Here is a 21,737-nt window from a genome sequence, read left to right as displayed (position 1 = left end):
AATTACAGAGATCATACGTTTCCTGTAGTTCTTGACCAGGATTGCACACACTGCAGCAGGGATTTTGGCACACTCCTCCATACAGACCTTCTCCAGATCCTTCAGGTTTCGGGGCTGTTGCTGGGCAATACGGACTTTCAGCTCCCTCCAAAGATTTTCTATTGAATTCAGGTCTGGAGACTGGCTAGGCCACTCCAGGACCTTGAGATGCTTCTTACGGAGCCACTCCTTAGTTGCCCTGGCTGTGTGTTTCGGGTTGTTGTCATGCTGGAAGACCCAGCCACGACCCATCTTCAATGCACTTACTGAGGGAAGGAGGTTGTTGGCCAAGATCTCGTGATACTTGGCCCCATCCATCCTCCCCTCAATACGGTGCAGTCGTCCTGTCCCCTTTGCAGAAAAGCATCCCCAAAGAATGATGTTTCCACCTCCGTGCTTCACGGTTGGAATTGTGTTCTTGGGGTTGTACTCATCCTTCTTCTTCCTCCAAACATGGCAAGTGGAGTTTAGACCAAAAAGCTCTATTTTTGTCTCATCAGACTACATGAACTCTGGATCATCCAGATGGTCATTGGCAAGCTTCAGACGGGCCTGGACATGCGCTGGCTTGAACAGGGGGACCTTGCGTGCGCTGCAGGATTTTAATCCATGATGGCGTAGTGTGTTACTAATTTTTTTCTTTGAGACTGTGGTCCCAGCTCTCTTCAGGTCATTGACCAGGTCCTGCCGTGTAGTTCTGGGCTGATCCCTCACCTTCCTCATATTCATTGATGCCCCACGAGGTGAGATCTTGCATGGAGCCCCAGACCGAGGGAGATTGACCGTCATCTTGAACTTCTTCCATTTTCTAATAATTGTGCCAACAGTCGTTGCCTTCTCACCAAGCTGCTTGCCTATTGTACTGTAGCCCATCTCAGCCTTGTGCAGGTCTACAATTTTATCCCTGATGTCCTTACACAGCTCTTTGGTCTTTTGCATTGTGGAGAGGTTGGAGTTTGTTTGATTGAGTGTGTGGACAGGTGTCTTTTATACAGGTTCAAACAGGTGGAGTTAATACAGGTAATGAGTGGAGAACAGGAGGGCTTCTTAAAGAAAAACTAACAGGTCTGTGAGAGATGTAATTCTTACTGGTTGGTAGGTGATCAAATACTTATGTCATGCAATACAATGCTAATTCATTATTTAAAAATCATACAATGGGATTTTCTGGATTTTTGTTGTAGTTTCCGTCACTCACAGTTGAAGTGTACATATGATAAAAATGACAGACCTCTACATGCTTTGTAAGTAGGAAAACCTGCAAAATCGGCAGTGTATCAAATACTTGTTCTCCCCACTGTATGCATTGGCAGACCCAACGAACATTTTAAATGGTAAGGGATAAAGGGAATAGAAATTGGCCAAGGGTTAAGGGACCTGGAGGGTGTTTTATTAAACAAAAAGGAGTGCAAGGGGAGGAGGTGGGGGAGTAATCAACAGGATAGAAATTGCTTTGATGGTCTGGCTGTGCCATTTTCGGGGCAGCCTCCTGATGGTGGTTTGGGAAGAATGGAAGAGGGCAGGAGTAATCCAGGTGGCATCTGTACGCTCCATCTCCCAGCTGTATTCCTTTACCTCCGTAGTGCAGCATTGCCCGGCCTTCTTCTGTAGCCACTATATTGTGGGCAATTTCAAGCCAAACCTTCGGAAAGTATCCAGACCCTGTCACCTTTTCTACCATTTGTTTGGTTATGGATTTAATTTTGTAATATTTTAGATCTACGCAAAATACCCTATAATGATGAAGCAAAAACTTTTTTTTAGACCCTTTTCCATGACAATTCTAATTGAGCTCAAATGCATCCTGTGTCTTTTGATCATCTTTGAAATGTCTGCAGAATGTCATTGGTGTTATTTTCAATGAATTTGATGTGATTTAGAAAGGCTTAAACCTGTCTATATAAGGTCCATATAAAGTGCATGTCGGACCAAAAACCAAACCACCCAGAGGTGTGTCAAGGCATTGATCTGGGGGAGGTTATAAAACTATTGCTAAAGCTTTGTAAGTTTCCAGGAACACAATGGGCTGCATCATTGTGAAATAAGACATCTAGAACTGTCTGTCCGGTCCAACTAAATAACTGGGCAAAAAGAACTGTCTGCTAAAAACAACTTGTGCTGACTGCTCTGTGAAATTTGTATTTTCCATTCCTGTCCACCTGTATGTCGGAAAGTACAGTCGGCTGAGCAAATATTTCAGTACCAATGGGCTCCTATCCAGACTAGTGAGTCACAGCTCTCCCTGTTCTGTGAGTCGCGTGGGCTGCTTCAGCCAGGCTAGAAAGCAGTACTGTGGTTAATGTAATTCAGTGAGTCTCTATGATGCTGTACATGAGGATGGTCCCTTTTCTCTCTGCGCTTTATTGGAGCTGCGAGGTGTGTCGGCGACAGAGGGTTGGCTGTGGCCTGACCTCCTGCTGTGATGTGATTAGACAGCTGCGGCCACTCTGCTGCCTGTGACAGTGCATCTCCACTCCGCTCTACCCCAGAACCTGGCCTCCGTCTGATAGAGTCCGGAAACTAGGCCTTTGTTTTGAGTGACATTTCAGTATTTGTTACATCTTACGTCTTGTCATTTTGAGGTGATTCCTTAGGAGTAAGCAGCGTGTTTGTGTGCATTGCACACCAGCATCTTCTACAGATTGTGTATATACCATCTCAAGCTTGAGTATACACAGTGTCTGCACCTGTGTGTCCAACTGTCCACAGCAAAGCTCGCCTTTTATGGATAATAGTTAGCCTCTCGTACTGTGATAAGTTGGTGCGCGCACGTGCACACATACCCACACACACACACTTACATCCCTCCTGATACATATGGCGAACATACATATATCTGCTCCTCACGTCTTTAACAGCTTGTGGCCTGACATGACCTTATGGCCTACAGGCTACCACACACCCGCACAGACTGCCACACACCCACAGTCTCACACTCCGACAACCACACGTGCACACACACAATCACAGACAGACAGATAGAAAGGCAGACTGCTACACACAAACTTGCTGTCATATTTTACTGTTTACTTACAACCGGAGGCTAATTCATTTGTAATTGTCTTTATTAACATAATTTGTTAGATAGGATTCATTGAAAAGTACAGCTGCAGTTGGAGGTCACACTGCCTTCAAACCTGCTTATCGTCTTGAATCCCCTTGAATATGCATCTTACAGATATAAGAAATGCACTGTAAAACAAACGTCCCCAAAAAGCTACATACCCTGTTACTGATGTTTTCAAATTCAGTAAAAGGCCACTTTCACTTTAATTTCATAGGTCCTTGGAACTTTTATATGTCCCAAAACGCACACACACACACACACACACAGTATTCATGTGTGCACATTATTCCTGCCTACTGTATAGTTCTGCCTTTTCTTTTTACCCCAGGTCACCCCCTGAAAGTACAGGGAGGTGTGTGTGTGTGTGTGTGTTTGTGTGAGCATGCGTGTGTGTATGTGCCTGTGTGTGCATGCGTGACCAACAACTAACTCCAACCTCCCACAGACAGTCTGACCACTGCCAATATGCAGGAAGCATAAATGTGCTCTGCTCTGGATTTCATTACACTCCCCCTGCGATTGTGTTTTGATGTCTGTCAATGTCTCTCTTTTACTCTCTCTTTTACACTCTTTTGCCTTCTCTTTATTGAATGAGGAGTTAATTTAAAATAATTGAATTGGAATGGAATACACAATAGAATGGATTGAATATACAGAACACTTCAGTCTGAGATTGGGCATCTTTGTGGCAGTTTTACTTCGAAGCACAGTCCAAAGATGGTAGCTCACTTTGACTAGACCTGTCACAACAAAGAGACTGCAGATTGCTGTGTCATTTGGATAGAAATTCACAATGACACATGGATCCCTAGATCTGTAAATGAATACCACCCTCTCTTTATCTCTCTCCTGCTCTTTCACACAAATGTACACACTCAGCCTCTCTCTAAGTTTCAGTCTCTTCCTCACGACTGCTATTTTTATCACAATGTCCTGTATCAGTTTTTGCAGTGTCCAATCCCAGCCCCCAAGGAAAGCACTAAGATGACAGATTGTGTCATTTATATAGGTTAATATTTCTCATGACGTGTTTCACCCAAACTCATTTTCTGGTGTTCCTTTGGTCCCCTTCGAGTCAGTTCATGTCCCTTGTTATTTTGAATGTTTATGGTTGCCTTTTGCAAAGCTATTAATGTAGGTGTGTGCTACATGGCTACTCCTGTAAGTTACTTACAGTGGACTGTGTAACTATATACACCCGCCAGGGCTTTGTTTGCTTTTATGAAGTGTGACAGGAAAAGATGTGATTGTGATTTCTTTTGTGTCTTTTTTCTTTAACAATTTTCACAAAATCTGTTGTAAAGTCAAAGTGGAAAGAACTTATTTGCACAGGTACAGCCAAATGCCTCTAATCTCAGTTGGAGATATATAATTCCAAACACACTGCAATAGCTACTAAGGAGTTTTTTGGGTAAAAAAAACATAAGGTTTTTGACTGGTCAAGTCAGTCATCCAATGTGAATCCAATTGAGCATGTCTTTCAAATGCTGAAGTCAAGACTGATGGAAAAATGCCCCCAAAACAAGCAAGAACTGAAAATGGCTGCAGTACAGGCCTGGCAGAGTATCACATGGGAAGATATTCTGTGTCTAGCAATGTCTGTTTGTTGCAGACTTCAAACAATCATTGCATGCAAAGGACATGCAGTCATGTACTAAACAAGGCTGGTTTATTGTACATAAAGTTAATCTCTCCAAGTAGTCTAGTAGTAGTCGATAATTGGGAAACTATGTACCAAAAAATTCTAAATGGTTTATCTGATATGGATAAAAAATACCCTCTATATTTCTGCACTTTAATCTCATAGTCTTTATATGACTTAAAATAAAAATTGCTTGAACATAAAAAACATATTTGAGAAGATCTGCATCACAACACATTCTACATCACCGTATGTGAGGAAATCTGCACCATGGCACATCCTACATCACCGTATGTGAGGAAATCTGCACCACGACACATTCTACATCACCGTATGTGAGGAAATCTGCACCACGACACATTCTACATCACCGTATGTGAGGAAATCTGCACCACGGCACATCCTACATCACCGTATGTGAGGAAATCTGCACCACGACACATTCTACATCACCGTATGTGAGGAAATCTGCACCACGACACATTCTACATCACCGTATGTGAGGAAATCTGCACCACGACACATTCTACATCACCGTATGTGAGGAAATCTGCACCACGGCACATCCTACATCACCGTATGTGAGGAAAGCTGCACCACGGCACATCCTACATCACCGTATGTGAGGAAATCTGCACCACGACACATTCTACATCACCGTATGTGAGGAAATCTGCACCACGACACATTCTACATCACTGTATGTGAGGAAATCTGCACCACGACACAGCCAACATCACTGTATGTGAGGAAGTCTGCACCACGACACATTCTACATCACTGTATGTGAGGAAATCTGCACCCATCAAAAACATTTGTACCACACAGAAATGACAAGCTATGGTTCACTGGTAAGCTCAGAGCCCTCCACTGTATAAAGGGAAAAGCCCGCAGGGATCTCTGCTCTGCCCCAGGAAGCCCCAGAACAAATACAAATCTGTCTAGGGAGGCCAAGAAAGAGATCAAATCAGAAAGTAAGTCAGCCGAACATAAGTTGATGCTGGAAGAGCTGTTTTTTGAGTAATGACTCTTTGTCTGGAAAGACATCAGACCGTATATGTCTGATGTCTACAAACCAAACTGCACTGGATGCTGCACTGCCAAACAAACGCAACCAATTCTACTGCCCCTAAATCAACAATACATCACCAGACTCGACCTTTACATTAAGGACTGCACCTCCCACAATGCGCCTGTCAAGCTACTCCGCTCTGTAGATGACACCGCACTAGTCAGGCTCACCACCGATGGCCGAGGTCGACCAGCTGGTGGCCTGGTGCAGTCAAAATAACCCGGCACTTAACACCGAAACCCATGGAGGTGGTGGTTGACTTCAGGGAACACCCCCTCGCTAACATCTCTGAAATATGAGATGCTTTGAATTTATGTTCCTAGTCAGCTCTGAAATGTTGCTCAGATGAGACAGATGCACCAAAGTCACCTCATAATGAAATTTAAATTGACAATCTCAACTATTCTTATAGTATGAATTTTTTTAAGTGTTATTATTCACACTAAAAGGTTTGTTTTTGCACTTAAAGGTTCTAACAAAAAACAAGAGAAGTCAAAATGGATACAGCTGTTGATAGAGCTAGACCTAGCCTGCTTTAATTAATGCAATCCAACCCTTTGTTTTTTTTTACCAATGCCATATGTATATGTTCTGAATTCCATCCTCAAATGGTCTCCGCTAGTCATCACAGACTCATATGTGTTCTTAACCCATTAAAGCTACTGCTTAATGTTAGCAGATTAATAAACTGCATAACACAGTATTAATATGTAATGGTGTCAGTCATTTTATCATTCTCTCTGTGTGTTTCGCCCATCTGCCTATTGTAATTGTTAAAGCGATTAATACTAAAACACATTTCACTGGAAAACTATTCAAATGCAAAACTAAATTGTCTTGTCCCTTATGATTAAGTATTTTACCATTAAGTATATCATAAAGACTGCCTGGGTCCCATAGAAATTATTGATGCAACTTTGGAAAATACTAAACAGCTCTGTCTCATTGCTTCTGAGACTCCAGTGAGGTGGAGTGTAACATTATCTCTCCATTTCTTATGAAATTGACCCAACTTTCCAGCAAATTACTTGTTTCCTTTTCACTCCTGAGGGCATGTGAAGTTCAGAGGGCGCCAAAATAAAGTGGAGAAATCATCAGATAATCATGCCTTTTGCTCTTTACCCTGGAAAAAAGCTCTTCCCTCTTTATTAAAGAGGCTTCTTTGTGGGTCCTAAATTCTTCACTATTCCCTATATAGTCATTGGTAAGACATTACATTCCCAGTATTAAGAGCTCAATGTTCTAAAACTCAGAAAAGTTTGGTTATTAGGTTGGTAAATGTGTTCTTTGTCTTTCTTAGATGACAAGTCGGAAAGAGGGGAATTGGACCTGGATGGTATCGACGATAACGAAATTGAGAGGGTAAGCTCCAATCATAAAGTTTTGAGATGATAACACTTTTTGCCGAAATCATAATGCTTTTTCTTCAAACACAAGCTTTCTCTACTAAAGTATGCTCTGCAAGAATAGTCCAGGGAAGATTAGTAGTTGAGAAGTTCAACAGAAAATGTTGAGTGTTTTAGGTGCCATAATTTTACAATGAACCGTACACAGTCACCTCAAGCAGTATTGGCATCCATAATGAAACTGAACAAAAGTGAATGCAAAAACTTAACAACAAACAATGAGTCATATTTTTGGCCTCAAACAGAAGGGGAAGCTGTATACTTTAGTACAACACAATAATTTCTCAAATACTAAACCATTTTTGAGTTGTTTGCAGATTTCTTTTGCAAAACAGCTTTCAATGGTATTAGCATCCCTAAAGAAAATGTACAATTAAACTGAAAAAAGTGCCTTCTGTTATGAAGTCCTATCCTTTACAGGTACTGTATTGATGCCTTTCACTTGTTCATGTTTCCCTGGGGTATAAATATGAGGTTGCACGCATATAAAATCCTTTTGTCATGCATCACCAAGTGTGAAACCAAAGAGTTTTCAGCTGAAAGGATGAACAGATGGATATTGACCTACACAGATCAGGTACAGGAATTAAAAAATCCATACGGTTGGAAATACCACTAAGCACAGTCAGGGCCATAATCAAATGTGGCAGAAATCTGGAACACTTGCAAATTTGCCAAGTAAAGGATGCATATGGGTATTTCCACAAGGCACCTTGAGGAAGATGGTGAGGGACTCAAAGAAGAATGAGGAAGATGGTGAGGGACTCAAAGAAGAATGAGGAAGATGGTGAGGGACTCAAAGAAGAATGAGGAAGATGGTGAGGGACTCAAAGAAGAATGAGGAAGATGGTGAGGGACTCAAAGAAGAATGAGGAAGATGGTGAGGGACTCAAAGAAGAATGAGGAAGATGGTGAGGGACTCAAAGAAAAATGAGGAAGATGGTGAGGGACTCAAAGAAGAATGAGGAAGATGGTGAGGGACTCAAAGAAGAATGAGGAAGATGGTGAGGGACTCAAAGAAGAATGAGGAAGAGGGTGAGGGACGCAAAGTAGATTTCTATGATCACTCTTTCAGAATGATATGGCTGAACGCATTTTTACCTCCAAACTGTGTTTAAACTGATTTGCTTCATGGTAGTTAGAGCAAGAAAGTATATTTATCTGAAGGCACACTGTGTTATTTGAAGAAATATGAACAAATATATTCTTTGTCTTGTCAATACATGTTTTAAATAAGTATGCCCAAATAATATACTGGCTAATTGGGCGATTGGGAGTGCAAGTCATTGTTCTAAAATATGAAATGTGTTATGTCCTATGTCACATCACTACATGTTACATACATTCTCTTTCATAGATGGACCTTTTGATGTTAAATCATGGTAAAAAAAAAAAAAAATCCACTAATGGAACAGCCTTTGATGATTTGTGTTTCTGAGGGCTGTATTATCTCTAAAGCAAATGTCATACTAATGTAGAAATGTTGCCATGGCTTACACCAAGTTCATGTGCTAGGCTATCTGAGCAGGCTTTTGTGGCATTTATGTTGGGTTCCCTCCCCACCCATCTTTGGTAATAATAATAATAATTGGGTTAGGGACCCCTAGAGGTTACTGGGGTCTAGAGCTCCTGCCCTGTATGCCTCTCAGTAATAAGGTCCTGATGTACAAAATGTGTAAAAATTTGATAGGCAAGTGCAAAGGCTATTTACATATTGATTGAAAAGTATGATTCATGGCCCTGAGTGGCGAGAGAGAGATTGAAAACATTGATGCTAGACTTAGTTTGCATAATACAGATGTCTTTTTGTAGGTTACATTAGGTAATGTAACCTACAACTTTTCCAAGTTGATCTATTAGATAAGGCAGTTTACCAGATTAACTGGCTGAATATCTGTGTAGTCCAGTAAAAGGTTGCTAGTGTTTGATCCCATACATTTACCATAACTTTACATTGTGCTTTTGATGAAGGCACCAAGACAAATAACTGCTATGTTAGGCTACTGTATAAAACAGTGGTTCCCAACCTTTTTCATTTTTCGGTTCTGCTTGCCAGTGATGTTTTATTGCTAATCACATCTCGATCATCCCTTTTGCGATGTGTGAAGATGACCATCTGGGCAGATGACATGCTAATTTGAGAAGTGTGGATATTGCGTTCCAGACAGCGTTCCAGGTGGCGCAATTTGGCTGTACCTGTACCTTACTGAAACCCTACTACCCACTTCCTCCTTGCAGTATATCCTCAATGACAAAGAAGTGCGAATTAAAACGGATCTGTGGATGAAACAGAATGAAGAATATCTGAAGGAGCAGAAAGGTGAGTGAACTGACAATGGCAAAAAATAATAGGCAGATCAACAATTTAAAATATATTTCAATAACACCACTCTTCAAAGATGTAACTCAACGTAGATTTTATTATGGGTTCTAGTCATTAATGTTGAGAGGTTGACTGTATAATTATGATTATTTCTAACATTACATTTCTTTTCTCAAAAAAGGGCTTAGAAATGGACAACATGTTACTATGTCTGAAGCTGTCTTGCAGAGAGAAAACATTGTTATTTTAAAGCAACCTTTTCTGCAGTTCTGTATATTTTGCTTTAAAGCTGAACGAAAACGTCGCATTTTGTATGTAATGTCTTGCAATCCTGAAATGACATTCCCTTGATTACCTTACTACGACTCTAGTGGGGCACTTAGTGGGAGGGAATGAAGATACTGTTTTTGAATGCATTATTAAGTCACTCAAAGATAGCTGAAGCAAGTGTATACAGTATATTTATATACGATTGATCTGTTCAGCCCCTACAGTATATTGTACTGGCCATTTGCTGTATGCTTAGTAGCCTTTTCTTCTCTTTCTAGAAAAGGAAGATAGGATAGCTAAAGAGAAAGAGCAGGGGACCTACAAGGAGAAGGTAAGTAATTAAAGTGTAAAGATTGTCTGTCATTTAATGTGCATCTTTTTGAATCTGAGTGTGTATGGAGGTCGCCTGTCTGTCCAGGCCGGCGGCTGCATGTGGAAACAGAACAGCTGTGTCTAGAGTCAATTTAGCCTGTGCTCTGCCCTCCAGTTTCACTGCACAGGCTCCACAGAATATATGTATATGACTACTGTGACTGGGGCCCGTTAACCCTGCACTTACCTGTCGAGCCATCTCCACACCTGGCTGCCTTCAACCTGGTCGGATTAGCCACCAGGCAGCAGGGTAACAGACCGCCTAAAGAGGTGCAGATCATTTATTCCAGATGATCAGAGGTGAAGTTACTCTTAGGTACAGATGTAGGATCAGCTTTCCCTCCCCCATATCGCCATGAAACATCAGTGGAGAAAATGCAAAACTGACCCAAAAGTAGTTTAACATGTGCAAGTCGTGACCTACTAGGGTTAGGGGCTTAGGAGGCAAGAAAAGGTTCATTATTCATATAGTGACATCGAGTTATCTGACCCCAATGGAAAAGGGTATATATTCCATGACTTAATAAAATCATTATTACTATCAACTGGCAATGTGATTAATGATTATAACAGTTGACTATCATCTGTACATCAATCTCATTTAACCAACTTTTATGACCCCTTGGTTTTCCCAACTTATCAGAGGTGTACAGTACTCACTAGAAACCTAATCTGAGAAAACAACATTAAAAACAGGGAGGGGCTAAACCTATTGAATCCATTAAGAAACACTGCAAAATGTTTTCACCGCAGAATGTTTGGCTACGCTGTTCACTAATGAACACACCCCGAGATCTTTACATTGTTCCTCCCACTACCTTAACCCTGCAGCCCAAGAAAACGTCCAAGAAGCGGGAGCCCATTCGTGCCAGTACGGCGGGCGAGGCCATCGAGAAGATGCTGGAACAGAAGAAGATCTCCAGCAAAATCAACTACGACGTGCTGCTCGACCTCAACAGCAAGGGTGGCAGCCCCGCCCTGCCCACAACCGTCGACGAGCCGCCCCCTGGCGCTCCTGGGAGGAAAAGGCTGAGTCGCCGCAAGAAACAGCCCAACAAGACCAACCTGAGCCTGGCCAACACGGCCAGCATCATGGGCAAGAGGTAAGAAAAATCCAGTCTGGATTTGAACTAAAGATTTTAAAACTAACCCTAACGAGGTACCGCAGTGAAATGCCGAGGTCAGGCAGGCCGATATTGCGTATGATACAAGTGTCTTATCAACACATCAAGCTTTAAAGCTGTTGCACTAGAATTTCTTTGTAATTTCCTGAACATAAGACTTTCACATAACCTCAGGTACCTCTTCCTTTTTCCCCACCAATAATAGGCAATAATTGTGGCTTATAGCTCCCCCATTGCTACTGGAGGTGTTAAATCTTACACCCTCCTCTCTCACCCACTGCTCCTCTGATCACTAGCCTGTTTGCTGAAAGACGAGCCTATCATTCTCTCTGAATGTCATGTCTGGGATGTGTATCTCTGGCTCTCTAATTAATCCTCCAGCGGGACTCCAAACGTCCTGGAGAGAGATGTAATGAAAGCCGCGCAGACGGAGCACGAGATCATGACTTGTGCTAGTGACATGCCATCGACCATTTCTCACTTCTCTAATAATTTCTCCGTCACGTGAAGGCCACAATAATGATAATTACTGTCTTGGTAATGAATTCTGAATTGGTAATGGAAATGAGATGTATGGCACTGTTGGAGTGCTGATGAACAGACGGCTAGGAGAATTGGATAGCCCCCACCACCTACGCTATAGCAGGCTCAGATGTCAGGGTCGGTACTATCACCTGATTGTCGCTAACCCTTCAGGCCTTGCTCCTTCATTAAAAGGCAGATGCTGGGTTTCTATTAAATTGGCTCGCCCTGACAATGAATGGACTGCCATCAGTTATGAATATCATCCTGTGTCCATGTAGGTCGATCCTATTTGATGGAATCATGTCGTTTTGTGCTATTCATTGGGTTAATGAGATACCATGTCGTTTTGCAAGTGTTAACAATACGACACAACCCCAGAACGCAGTTCAGCCTTTTCGTTAGTCATTTTGAAGGTTGCGCCTCTTCTATTGTTTGAGCACAAAGCCTTTCAGTCCTTTTCATGAATGTGCTTGTCCCGACCACCTTGTTCATGTTGAGGCCCTGAGATTCAACCAAATGACAGACCACTGGTTCTCAGTATGTGGCCAGCTTACATGGGGGGAGGTGGAAGGATGACAACGTGGCAACAAATCTGACATTGAACTGGTGTTTAGGTTCCAGCGCTGCTGCAGCGGATCTCACCCTCCTGCTGGAGTATGGGAAAGTGGCTGGAGTTCTTTGTCTTTTGGGATGATTAGAGGGGGGAAGGATTAGTTTCCCCTGTGTAACTGGCCGGGCTTAGTCATGTGGTTTGTCTGGCTTGGGCCAACATACTGAAGTACAAGGTATGCCTGGCTTGGTTTTGGGCATTTTCTATTTTTGAGAAATGGTTGCCATTTTGTTTATGCATTTGTAATTCTCCCTCTTATCAAAGCATCTATTATGGAGTCACTACCAGATATCAAAGAACGAGGAAATAATCTCTTTTGCTGAGAATTTGAATGTTTGAAACCTAGGGGTTGGTATGTGACAAGGTTCACGCGCAACACATTTTAATGTTGCCGTCACATAAAAGGTCAGACACTGATTTTGATTCAGCTGCGATTCATCGGAGGCAAGACCTGTTCTCTTAAAAGGTATTCTTTCCATTTGTATGAAGAACAGCGATGCAGGTTGGGCTTGTGGGATTCAGGTGGCTTAGCCTGCTCTCAGATCTGGCTGTTATACCCGGTAATTCAGAGCATGCACCGTGTTTTAAAAGCCCCCAGGAGGACTCTTGGCTAGAGAGGAAGGGAGTCTGACAGCAAATCCATTGGCGGCTCTGATCCTGTTGGCTAGCACACCTCTGCGCTCACACCCCCCTTCCCTCCTCGGACTCCTCCTCCCGGGATGACGCACTGATACGCTTGTTCGTATAATCCCAGGCTCCCCCATCCGCCCCTTTCGCAGCCGAAAACATTGGCACTGAATTGAAAGTCTTTCTCGGGCAGAAGGTTAGAGCTGTGTTCCTGAAACGCAAGGTTTTTTATCCACGTTAATTGTGGAGTGGTTATCATCCGTAGTTATGCTTGATAAGCACACGTAAAAGAGAGACATTGACAAACACAAGCGTCAGTCTAATAAAGCCATTAAAAATACAGAGCGGAAACTATTTTCTCGCTGACAGGACCAGAACCAACTGTCAGAGGTTGAACTCTTTCTTAGCTGTGGTACTCTCTCATTGGCAGGGCATCGACTCTTAGAATGAATTCTGTCTCGCACGCAAGCGGACTCCAAAAATGTAGAGTTTCCCACAGACACGTATCACAAAGTCCTACACCAGCTGCCAGACGAAAGCCCCCTCCACACTCAGTGAATTAACAAAGATGGAAAACAAAACCAATTGCCCAGTAGTAAAGGGGAAAATTATTTCCCCCGTATTTCTTTGTCCCGCAGCCGGAAACTTGAGCAGACAACGCTGGTGGTCCGGGTTTCCTGGGCTTACTTACAGCGTCCCAGCTACCTTTTTCCTCCTGACTAGCTTCAGTGATGGGAGAAGATAATGTGATTCTAGTCAGGTGGGTTTGAATCATCTTCCACACAAAGGGTAAAAATTGCTCTCAAGCTCTATGTCCCGGCACTTGGGCCAAACGTTACCTCTCTGCGGGCAAACAGGCAGCACAGATGCTCTTGGTCATGCCCGACCCCTCAGACATCCGGTCCGTTAGGACCTGTTTGGAGACACGCGGCTGTGAAATATGTTGAAGCTGTGTGTAGACTGTGCACTATACAACCATACCCCTTGGAAGCTATTTTTTAATACACTCCCACACAACCCCAATGAATGCCCTTGAAGAGCTCTGCACAGCACCTCTGTCATGCCCTGCAACAACCCCTCCTTTTTGCATGACACCACAACAGGGTCCCTAGAGGATCTGTTCTCCCATGGGCCATGTCTGTGGAGAGGGAAGGTAAAATGTCTGGGCTTTCTTTTCTTTCCAGTCTGTCGACATTGCGTAGCAGACTGGTTAATGTTTTGTCTGAGTTATGGACCAGAGGACTTTTCCTTAGTTTTACTTTGCTGATCGCCTCACATTCTTTCGGTTGTCAAACAGTCCCGAAGGATGGCTTAAGTCCGCAGTTGCGTGTCAGTAAATGTCTACTGATGCTCCATTCCCCCAGTGCCTCTCTTGTCAGGGTCAGCCACTTATTTCTGAGTGGAAAAGTCCCAGCTTTATCTGATCCATACAGTCACTGTGTCCCCCATTGGGTACCTTGTGCAGAACAGCAGCTAATTAGAGTCATTGGCTAAAGTCTAGCTAGGTTGTTAGCCATTTGATGGAAGTGATGACCCATGGGTCAAAGGAAGGCAATGCAGGCGTTTGTTATGTCCCTGTGGGAACTCTCCCAATAACCAGGATGCCAGGGGCACATCTTTCAGCTGAAGTTTTACTATAGAGGCCTGAGCTAAACATACATTCTGGTCACTTAAGTGAATAATCAGCTTATGATGATAAAAAATAAATAATAATAATACTCTGGTCACTGCTTAGGATGCAACATGTACTGCTGTCTGTATCACTGCTCTTTCAGGAAAGGCTCTCTCTATCTTTAACCACTTTCCCATCTGGTAAATTGCTTTAACAATATACAGAAGCGTTCAATTTGCAGTGGTCTCTAAATTTTAGCCCCACTGTTCCTCACTCAAAACCTTCCTTTTCAACTTTTTTGGAAAGGAAAGAAAAAGCTGCCCTGGTCTCTTCATTCTGTATATATATATACAAAAATAAAGATAAAACTTCACCTGTTTTATTGTTTTGTTATTGGTGAATTATGAATTGGAGAGGGCAAAGCAGGGTGATGGATGCCTGCTGTGATATTAGGTATGCAGAGTTGGCGGAGTGTCATTTCTGCAGAGAGATTATCCTGCCTTTCTTCCTCCATTCCGAGGATTCCCCCTCTCATTCCTGTTCTGAAGACCCTCTGCGTCCTCCTGATTGTTTCTGCAGGAAGTCTACTTGCTGAGACAAACTCAAGGTCCTTGGCTGAATTACATCTGTAACAACATTCATCTATAACGTTCCAAATGGGGGGGGGTCAAATCCAAAGCTATTACAATTTGCTCCAAAATGCTCATTTGTAAAGATAAATTAATCTCAAAACATGTTTTATCTGCTAACATTTTGTGTTAGTTAATGGTTAATGGTGATTTCAGAAAATAAATGTGGTTGTTCAGTTTCATTTATCACATATGAAAAATATTTAGACTAATACATTTTTGGGGGCTTTGCTATTCTTTTCTTTTATAATTTTGGCACCATAAAAGGTCAGATGATTGTGTCTTTTAGTGACCCAATGGAGGACACTGGCTTCTTTTGTCCAATACAAATTCAGCATTATAGGATGCACTTTTGTATACACCAAACATTATTCCTGGTGATTTAATATTATGAAACATTATAATTCCATAATTCATACAGCTACATTATGGACATTTTCTGATATTTTAATGCAAGAATTATACATAATGCCCATATAAATTTTAGCTGACAGTCTACACTTTAACTCCTTAAACATGGCATTATTTTAAATCTAAAGTGCTGGGGGGAAAAAAATATTGTCTCTGCCCAAACCCTTTTGAAGTTCATTGTAAATGAATACATTTGGACACCACATTTAAGTGATGACAGAAGATGACCATCAGGGAGAAGCAGGGGATGGCACAAAGAGACATAGCTTTGCTTATTCTGAGGAGAAGGGAGCCTGATTGACCCCAATGTCCCACGGCAAACTGATAGTGGTAGATGCTAAATCTGCTGTCACACATAAGCCACTTAGCTCAGGGAAGCATGCTCTGATCCATCTCATATAAATCCATCTCCTGAGCTCCAGCAATCTCAAATTTAAATTTAGAATGAAAAATGAATGTGTTCATGGAATGAATGTTGGCGCATCAAATGGGCTGGGCAGCACAGACCAGTCCTAGGCTAGTAAAGTTGTGGGTGAACCCTTTGGTGACGCTCCTCATGCCAACTACTATGACCACACACTGTGGTAAGCCTGCCTTACAGTATTGCCTCCAGTGAAATATGTCTTCCCTTCTGCTGTCAGATTGGTTTGCCTGGAAAAAGCTCTTTTTCTGAGCTATAGTATGAGGGCTGTTCTGTTGGCACCACCACAGATTTTTACAGTGAAATCGAATGGCTGTCTTTTAAGTGCTTGTGGTAAAGCTTTAACTTTAGATACGTTAGATGTCTCTTTGTGACAAAGTTTCCACGTTGCCCTTATTTAACTGAGCCAGATTTTGTTCTGATTAAAGAAGACCGTACTTGTCTTAGTATGTTACTTTTACTAGTAAAGCCTTAGAACAATTCACCAGTGGGTTAAAATTGTCCCACATGTGTTTTCTATTATGTTCAATAGTTCAATACTTTTGTTGCACATTGTGGTTAATTTGTGATGTAAAATTTTTTATAATTATGTTCCACCTTTAAATGTGCTTTGTAAAGTTTGCCTATTTGTACTTTAGAAAAATTACAAGTGGCCCCTTTTTTGACCCCAACACGTGTGGCACTAGTGTTTTATGTCAGTTTAATCTCCAGCTTTTGTATTTCTGCTACAAGATGGAGTTCGTCATGTAGATGATGAAACATTTCAGCAGGCTCCTAGCATTTCATTACTAGATACAGAATTAGTTTTACATTTTTTTTGGGTTAACTATTATAGACAATTTCAATACTTTCTGGAAGCTCAAGTTAATTTTATGAGCCCGATGCGGATAAGCATATCCCTTATACGAGGGTTAGGGTCAAGAAAAGATCCAATCCTGAGTAAAATTCTGAGATATCTGATGGTATTCATAAAAGAAATGTGGAATGGGTGAATGCTAGAAAAACAACTTGGAATCAGTGACATGTAGTAGGACCTGACATTGGTTGATCTTTGTATACAAGGCAGTCATGCAAAATCTTCCTGACCATCTAACAGAGAAAAATAATTGTAAGGACAGCCGTTATCAAACGCCATCAACACTGGATAGTGCTGGAGATACCACGAGCCTATTCGGGAACTGGATAAAATTGCTTCAAAATATTTTGCCCCAGACTTATGGAATGCCATTCAGAGGATTTAGCGTTTCTTAAAAATAATCTTTTTATCGTCAACACTGTTTCTCTTTGTGTGTTTTCTATTTTGTTAGTTTTTATTGTTTTAATACAGGGCTCCCCTGTAAAAGAGACTTTAGTCTCAGTTGATTACTCTATATGAATAAAGATAAATAAATAAAGTGGTTTCAATTAGATTCCAAAGCCACAGTCTCCACTTTGTGGAGAAATTAAATGCAAGGGAGAAGGAAAGTTGCCTGTTTTGAACTGGCAGGCCTCTGCAAGATTCCTGTCTCATTTTTGGATACCCCTGTGTCACCTGTTTATATCCATCTACCCTTTCCTTCAAAATAAGCAAGGCTCAATTCAGTTGAACCTTCAATGCATTATTTATGTAGTAGCTTTTACCCATGAAAAGTTTTTGATCTATTATATAGATGTATCTCAATTATGTATCACACAGACACTTTTGTGGAATACCAGATCTGTGGGAAGCCCACTTTCTTTCAAACATATTTGTCATTTTAATGTCCTTAAGACTTTATCATTTGTATTCATATTAACCGTTTTTAGATCATTGAAGAATACATCCACCCATATGTTGCTTGAATCTCAAGCATAATACCTGTTCACATGGGAATAGTATTACTTCAGAACACTGGTTATGTAATTTTTACCAAATGTTTTTCTAGAGCAGTGCTATTCAAATCCGGTCCTGGAGGGCAGAAACACTTCTGGTTTTTGGTTCTACCTGTTAGTTGATTGCCTTCACCTAGCATCTCAGGTCTAAATCAGTCTCATATTATTAGCAGAGGATAAAGCCAGGAATGTTTCAGAATATGAATTAGTTTTTATTCTAGGTTTGAATACATTTCAGCATGAACAGGCATCGACAATAATAACATTGGCTCTCAAATGTGTATTCTCTGTCAACATTTTATTTAAGAAACTGTGCTCAGAATTGTTATTTAAGCAATCAACACTACCCCTTCTAAACACTACCCCTTCACATTATCAGCCTGATAATGTGAGTAGAACACTTGCTTTTGAGATGCGTTGTTAGGCTATGGATAAGAAAGTGAACTTGCTATTTCCTAAATAGCTCATTTGGAATGTTCAGTTGATTCATGCAAGGGCATTTTAAGTTTACTAATGCATTTGCCCATGTTCACTTCCTTGGCAGAAAACTGAGGATATAAACAAAAGTATTCACTTTGATAATTGGTATCTTCATATACGCAACACTCTGCATATGAAAGGACATCGAATAATTGAGAATTGATATTTCTGAAGACAGAAGTCGCACAGATCTCTGTAGGCAAATACGTAGAAAGGTGGCATATTCCCTATCTTCCATTGGCCTTATTAAGACATGAGATAATTTCTTGAAAAAGAAATGTCAGACTGCTATTAATTGGTTGGTAAAATTCTTAGTATGTTACTTTTACTAGTAAAGCCTTAGAACAGGTCAACAGTGGGTTCAAATTGTCCCACATGTGTTTTCTATAATGTTGTAATACTTCATTGTGGTCCATTTGTTATGTATAAATGTTTATAATTCTGTTCCACCTTTAAATGTGCTTTGTAAAGTTTGCCTATTTCTGCTTTAGAAGAATTACAATGGCCCCTTTTTAGACTGACCTCAACACGTGTGGCTCTAGTGTTTTATGTCAGTTTAATCTCCAGCTTTTGTATTTCTGCCACAAGATGGAGTTCGTCATGTAGATAAAGAAACATTTCAGCAGGCTCCTAGCATTTCATTACTAGATACAGAATGACTTTAAAATGTTTTGGGGTTAACTATTACTAACTACCATTTCAATACTTTCTGGAAGCCAAATTAATTTCATGAGGCCGATGGGCTCCACCCAAATCATCTGGGTTTCTGGATTTGGTCTCAACATTATAATGCAGTCTTAAGGAAGTGACCAAACCAACCTCAGCTAAGGTGTCTGAATGTATTGTAAGTGTACCTTGTAATGTAATGCTTATACAAATAAATATAATCAAGATGCTTTCACTCACAGGCAGCATTAAAGTCCACTGTGCAGTGAGCTCTAGTATTATTATTGATTCCCATCCATTCTCTTCCATTACTTTTGGACCAAAATGGAAGTTGCCCATTACAGGGTGTGGCTGAAGAGGGGGGGCCGAGGAGGCCAATTTATCGGCGATTACTAGCGGTTGCAGAAATAAATCAACTCAAGCTCAAAATGTAAATGCTCTGGAAAACAGAGCCCCTTCAGCTAGCCCACCAAAAAAAAAGTTATTGCACACTCAAATGTCCTTCAAGTCAATCAGAGCAGATTAACATTCAACATTGTCTTAAATTCCACTTGGAGACCACTTGGAATGGGCAGCTAACCTTTTACTTAGAGCTATTTAAGTGTGTATGCCTAGATAAGTGTATTAAACTGATGCAGTCTGGAACAGGAGTGCCGAGGTATCATCAGCTGGAATTTCTTTCTTTCATCATGCTGCAATGTCTCAGGCGGTTTGGGTGCCTGCAAATGGCAGCTCAGATTGTGCCCTCACACTCAGTGACCCACATGACTTCTTAGTTGGAAGAGCAGTGTGGAGGAAAAGCTAAATGGCATAACATAACGTGAGGACGAGTTGCTTTGATTGATAACAACTACAAATCCATTGGGAGTTGTTGCGACAAGACAAGGCCCTAGATACACATGGGTATGAAGAAGGTTGGGGAAGGAAAAATAAACACTATATGTTAAAAACCGTTGTGTCAAAAGCAGCATATCTATTCTGCTAACATGACAATCTGCCAGCCTGGAATCAAAAGGCTAGTGCCCAGCAAACTCATGCTTCTTCCCACTGTATTTTTAAAAGCATGGGCCATCAAAACCAGACAGATGGCTAATGCTGGCAGCCTTACTTAATGCTCAACAAAGGGATAGAGAGCAACGAACACAATCTCTCCCACATGCTTATCTTTTTGCTTCCCCCTTTCCTAAGCAGCTTAATTAGCAGCACTTTTCCTTATCAGAGAGTAAAGCACTCCCATTTTGTCCGCAGGGAGACCCCCTATTCCTCAACAGAGGCTGAATGGAAACAGTTCTGTCTTTCATGCAGAGAGCTTGTTTGTTGGGATTGCTAGTCATGTGGTCAGAAGGGAGGGTCTGTGTGTTTGTATTCATGTTTGTTTTTGTATTAGCCCCTACGAAAACTAGGTTTCCCTGAACATGCCAGTTGTGCTCAGTAGATTAGAGTAGTAGGTGTAACAGTGCTTGTTAATGGCTTGGAAATCACTAAAACTCTCACAAGAATTATGACCATTTATATAGCGCAGTGGTTCTCAAGAAGATATTTCAGGACCCACTGAGGTATCCAATTATTATACAAGTGCATATTTTTGTGTGTATGGAAAGAAAATTGCTTGTTGCCAGTGCCCTGAGTCTATGTTAGTTATTATTTTTTATGTAATGCATTGGCTTCTTTAAAAAAAAACATTAATTAATACAGACTGTCAGAATATAATTACAGATGCTGCTCGCAGTGTGAGGACCCCTGCTGCCTTCTGGAAATAAGGTGGTCATTGCATGGAGAGATCTTTGACAAGGCAACTAGCATGTCAAGCTCAATCGTTTACTTTTCATTAATCCAAAAGAAACTATTTTTTAATCCAAGAGCCATAACTTAGTATTAGAGGGCAATCATTTAACATGTTAGTAGGCAACGCTGGAAAGAGAAATGAAACGGTGGAGTAGCAAGTTTCAAAATAGAATGTCAAACAGAAATGTCAATGTACTCTTTGTAATTGAGTTCTCTCATTAGAGAATTGGTCACAGGTTTGAATACTTTTACCAGGCACTTAATTTTAAGTGCTATTTGTATTATTTATTTAGTAAAATAGTTTGGTCATGTATTTATTTTTATCGTGATTTTTCCTTGTCATCTCAAGGGCCCTCTAACAGCTGTCTGAGTCACCCTTGTTGAGAACCGTTGATCATGGTGGGGAAGGTTTCTTGAAATGTGGCTAATGTAAACCATTCGGTTAATACCAAATGTTCTACACCTCCAAGGAAGGCGTAAAAAGGATTTGACGTATGGTTGTGCAAAATTATTTGCTTGTATATTGTTTGTCTGGGTTTAATGCTTTTAAGTGATCTGTTTTTGTTTGTGTGTGGATATAGCAATTTAGACCAGGATTCAATAGATCTGAGGATCTCAGTGAATGGGAGTTCAGAGAACCACAGTGCCTATAACCCATGATCAGATTAAATCTTTTGGAGGTAGAATAGAATGTATGTTGGTATGCACTTGTGTGCCTGAACATATCTTTAATTCAGCATACAGGGAATTTACTTTTGTACAGTAAAGTGGCAGTTGGGTGGGGGGAGGGGTATTTCATGTAGGT

The 21,737-nt window shown here is 41.2% G+C and overlaps 1 protein-coding gene across 1 annotated transcript in view; it reads left to right on the top strand.

Annotated features, from left to right (window-relative positions):
* Window positions 1-21,737, top strand: part of brf1b (BRF1 RNA polymerase III transcription initiation factor subunit b) — a 66,918-nt gene that overhangs the window by 33,174 nt on the left and 12,007 nt on the right. The window contains exons 12-15 of the mRNA XM_020056257.3: window positions 7,121-7,182; window positions 9,465-9,546; window positions 10,098-10,150; window positions 11,023-11,294. Of these exons, the coding sequence (XP_019911816.1) occupies window positions 7,121-7,182; window positions 9,465-9,546; window positions 10,098-10,150; window positions 11,023-11,294 (469 nt within the window). The remainder of the gene's footprint in view (window positions 1-7,120; window positions 7,183-9,464; window positions 9,547-10,097; window positions 10,151-11,022; window positions 11,295-21,737) is intronic.

Source organism: Esox lucius, chromosome 18 (genome assembly GCF_011004845.1).
Source record: "Esox lucius isolate fEsoLuc1 chromosome 18, fEsoLuc1.pri, whole genome shotgun sequence".
Lineage (NCBI taxonomy): Eukaryota > Metazoa > Chordata > Actinopteri > Esociformes > Esocidae > Esox > Esox lucius.
This window is presented reverse-complemented; position numbering and strand designations above follow the sequence as displayed.